We start from the raw sequence: 3138 nt of genomic DNA, 5'->3' as shown, positions 1-3138 counted from the left end.
TGAATTTGTGTAATCACTGGCATGGACTCTTTTGATTACAGGCTACAGGGAGCCTAATTTTCCAAGGGCCCCAAGCTGCTATTATGAAAGTCAACACTTCTTATGCATCAATCACTGAGTACATTTGAACAGGTCAATTGAACTCGGGTCAACATCTGGAGTAGTGAGTTTCTTCTGATGACTTTGAATGAAGGTCTCTTGATAGCGCAGTACTGATGTCCATGGAAAAATGAGTTTCCATGAAACAACAATACTTTTCTCTTCCTCCCTAGGAGCCAACCTTTCAAGGAGACTAATGTAAGACTCTTAAATGTTTTAAGACCTTCCTTTAAGAGTCAACACATGACTCTTTCCTCATTTTCTTTTAGAAGCATCCCAGATTTTCCTAGCTTCTTGAATACTGGTGTTTTGTCATCTGTGTCCCAGAGGATTCGAATTAACCAGAGATGTTCATATGCTTTTTAGGTTAAGCTGCAGATTGTTTCCTCTCTCGGACCCTGAGAGGGATCTCCTTTTCCCATTCCTCTACTAGCTTAAGTCATCCATCTTGACCCTTGCACTTACACACTGCTGTTCCCAGCCTTCCCCCAGACATCACATTATTGATTCTCATCTAGTTGTTTCTAATTCCTGCTCACCAAACATCTCCCACTCATCTGGCCCCTTCCCTCCAAAATCCCTTTACCCACCAGGATGCTCCCTTCATTCTTGATTAATTAATTAATTAATTTATTTTTGGTTTTTTTGCCTCCACAGTTCTTTTGCAGCTGATACCCTGTGGTTGAATTAGGGAAAGACTGAAAGAAGCTGAGGAGGAGGGTGACCAGCAGTCTCAATTAATCTGGACCCTCAAGATCTCTCAAACACTGGACCACCAACCAAACCAGGCAACATACACCAGCTGATATGAGGCCCCACAACACACATACAGCAGAAGACTTCTGAGTCTGTGTTCATTCAGAGATGATGCACTTAACCCTCAAGAGACTGGAGGTCTCAGGGAGTTTAGAGGTCAGGTGGTGAGGGGGGTGGGAACATCCACATGGAGACAGGGTGTGGGGAGGATGTGGAGCAGCAAGAGGGTGGATGGGGGGATAAATTATGGAGTGTAAAAATAAATAATTTTAAAATGTATCTTATGAAAGATTTTCTCTCTGGGTTATAGTGAGAGGCTGTATAACCCTGTGGTTAGAGATTGTGGTATAGCATCTGAAACCAAACCAATCGGTTTTGTTACACTGTAGCTAATTACTTTTAAGGCAGAAAGCGTAACAAAACAAACCCATTTATCCCTATCTTGAGAGAGTATATATAGCATATCAGTAGGAAATACCAAAAGAGGAATAAGGCATTTCTGATTTTTCCTGTGGTTTTAATTAAAAGTCTTCTCGGAGCCCTTAAAATGTGAGCCTACTGAGCTGCTCAACACCACCACTGATACCTGGTGTGGCTAATACCAAGTTCGACATGAAACCTTTAAAAAAATACCTAGGTGGTCTCCATCCACTGCCACTTCTTGGGACACACTGGGAAAATAGAATAATTGTCAAATTTTTGCATGTGTGATTTTTGAAGTACTCTATATCATCTCTGTCTTACAATTATTATACATTATATATTTCTCTCACCGACCATTTTGCATAAGATTTTTAAGACAGTACAGATTGTGGAATTGGAAATCGTGGAATTTCAGTTTAGGTTTATGGTTAGGAAGAGCACTTGACAATAATATTCAAAGATATTCATAATCTTGTATCGAACTTAAGTGTTTTGTCTCCCATCCCTGTCATACCATAGTATTCTGGGTTATCTTTCAGGCTGGGAAAATATTAGTATTTTGGTGTTGGTAGAAAGCCGCAGTGAGCACAGGGCTAAGCATATTTTCTCTACAAAACACTGGCAGAACAGTCTAAAGAAGGAGGAGAATGTAAAGACGGAGTCAAGTTTTAAGGGCAAGAAACAGGCGATCGCTAACTCCATCCAGGTCTTGGGACCTACTGGGGTATCAGATAGGCAGCCTCTTGTCTTAGTGCTTGCTCTCGCTTCCAAGCGTGTGCTTGTCAAAAAGATATTCTGCTAAGCCTGCAGCTGGAGCCCCCATGGTGATTAAGTTGTGCACGTGGTCACCTAATTCTTTGATAGACTTCACTTGCTCATGCAGGTAGTGAGTTTCCAGAAAGTCACACAAATGAGGATCTCCTTTTTCTGAGGCCAGAGTATGTAAGTCCAGCAGCGACTGGTTTACACTCTTTTCCAGGAGCAGGGCACATTCCATGGCCCGTAGTCCGCATTCCCAGTCATCTTTGTCTGGCTTCTTGATGTCCTGGAGGCAGATCCGGCCTCCTCTCTGGTTCTGCAGTTTCATTAGCTTCTCTGCATGTTCCCTCTCTTCCAGGGACTGGCGAAGGAAATACTTGGAGAAGTTGTACAAGGCCACATCATCCCTGGAGAAGTAGTAAGCCATGGACAGGTACACGTAGGATGCGTAAAGCTCCAGGTTGATTTGGCGGTTGATAGCAGCCTCCGAGTCCGGGTGAAAGTTCTGGCGGACCCTGGAAGGTCTAGTGGAGTCCTGGGAGGAAGCCACCGAGGCCAGGAGGCGTGGAGGGGAGGCCAGTAGGGGACTTAATGGATACCTGAAGGCCAAGCACTGTGGGGCATTGAATCTGTGTAACACACGGGGCAGGGACATCAGTGCAGAGCTGATGTGCTTGGAGAAGAACCAAAAGCAGGACAGCATGACTCCTGTTTGAAAGGAGGGGAAACTGAGGTCAGGCAAGCTCAGCACAAGGTCTGCTGCTGAGCGTCGGGTCTAAATGAGAACTCAGCCTTAGTGATGACCTCTGCGTCACACGGCCCTTCTCTTCCACAATGCAGAGTTCTAAGAGATCTTGGCCACTGACGTTATGTAACTGTCATTTGTTGCGGTAGGCACGGATGTGGCACTAGGCCCGCGGGAAAGGGAACACAGATGGATGCCATTCATCAAAACGTGCTGAATTGCTCAACACAAGATTCTGGTCTAGATAGTGTATAGTTGATTAGTTTGTCTGAATTGCCTGAATTGGCTGTCGTAAGAGTAAGCTCACCGATTCAGAGAACTGCCCCTAGTCTCTCTTCACTAAAATTTTCTAAGAA

The 3138-nt window shown here is 44.4% G+C and overlaps 1 protein-coding gene across 1 annotated transcript; it reads right to left on the bottom strand.

Annotated features, from left to right (window-relative positions):
- Positions 1 to 1505: 1505 nt before the first annotated feature.
- On the bottom strand, positions 1506 to 2822 carry Ftmt (ferritin mitochondrial). Its single transcript, XM_021150933.2, has one exon. It carries the CDS (start codon positions 2738 to 2740, stop codon positions 2027 to 2029), a length of 714 nt encoding a protein of 237 aa, XP_021006592.1. The 5' UTR covers positions 2741 to 2822; the 3' UTR covers positions 1506 to 2026.
- Positions 2823 to 3138: the final 316 nt, after the last annotated feature.

The sequence above is a fragment of the Mus caroli genome, unplaced genomic scaffold, assembly GCF_978045245.1.
Source record: "Mus caroli unplaced genomic scaffold, Mus_caroli_1 scaffold_19, whole genome shotgun sequence".
Lineage (NCBI taxonomy): Eukaryota > Metazoa > Chordata > Mammalia > Rodentia > Muridae > Mus > Mus caroli.
Note: the sequence above shows the minus strand (reverse complement) of the source record. Positions and strands in the feature narration are given on the sequence as shown.

Coding starts and splice junctions, on each gene's coding strand:
- Ftmt (XM_021150933.2), bottom strand. CDS start 2,740: ATGCTGTCCTGCTTTTGGTTCTTCTCCAAGCACATCAGCTCTGCACTG.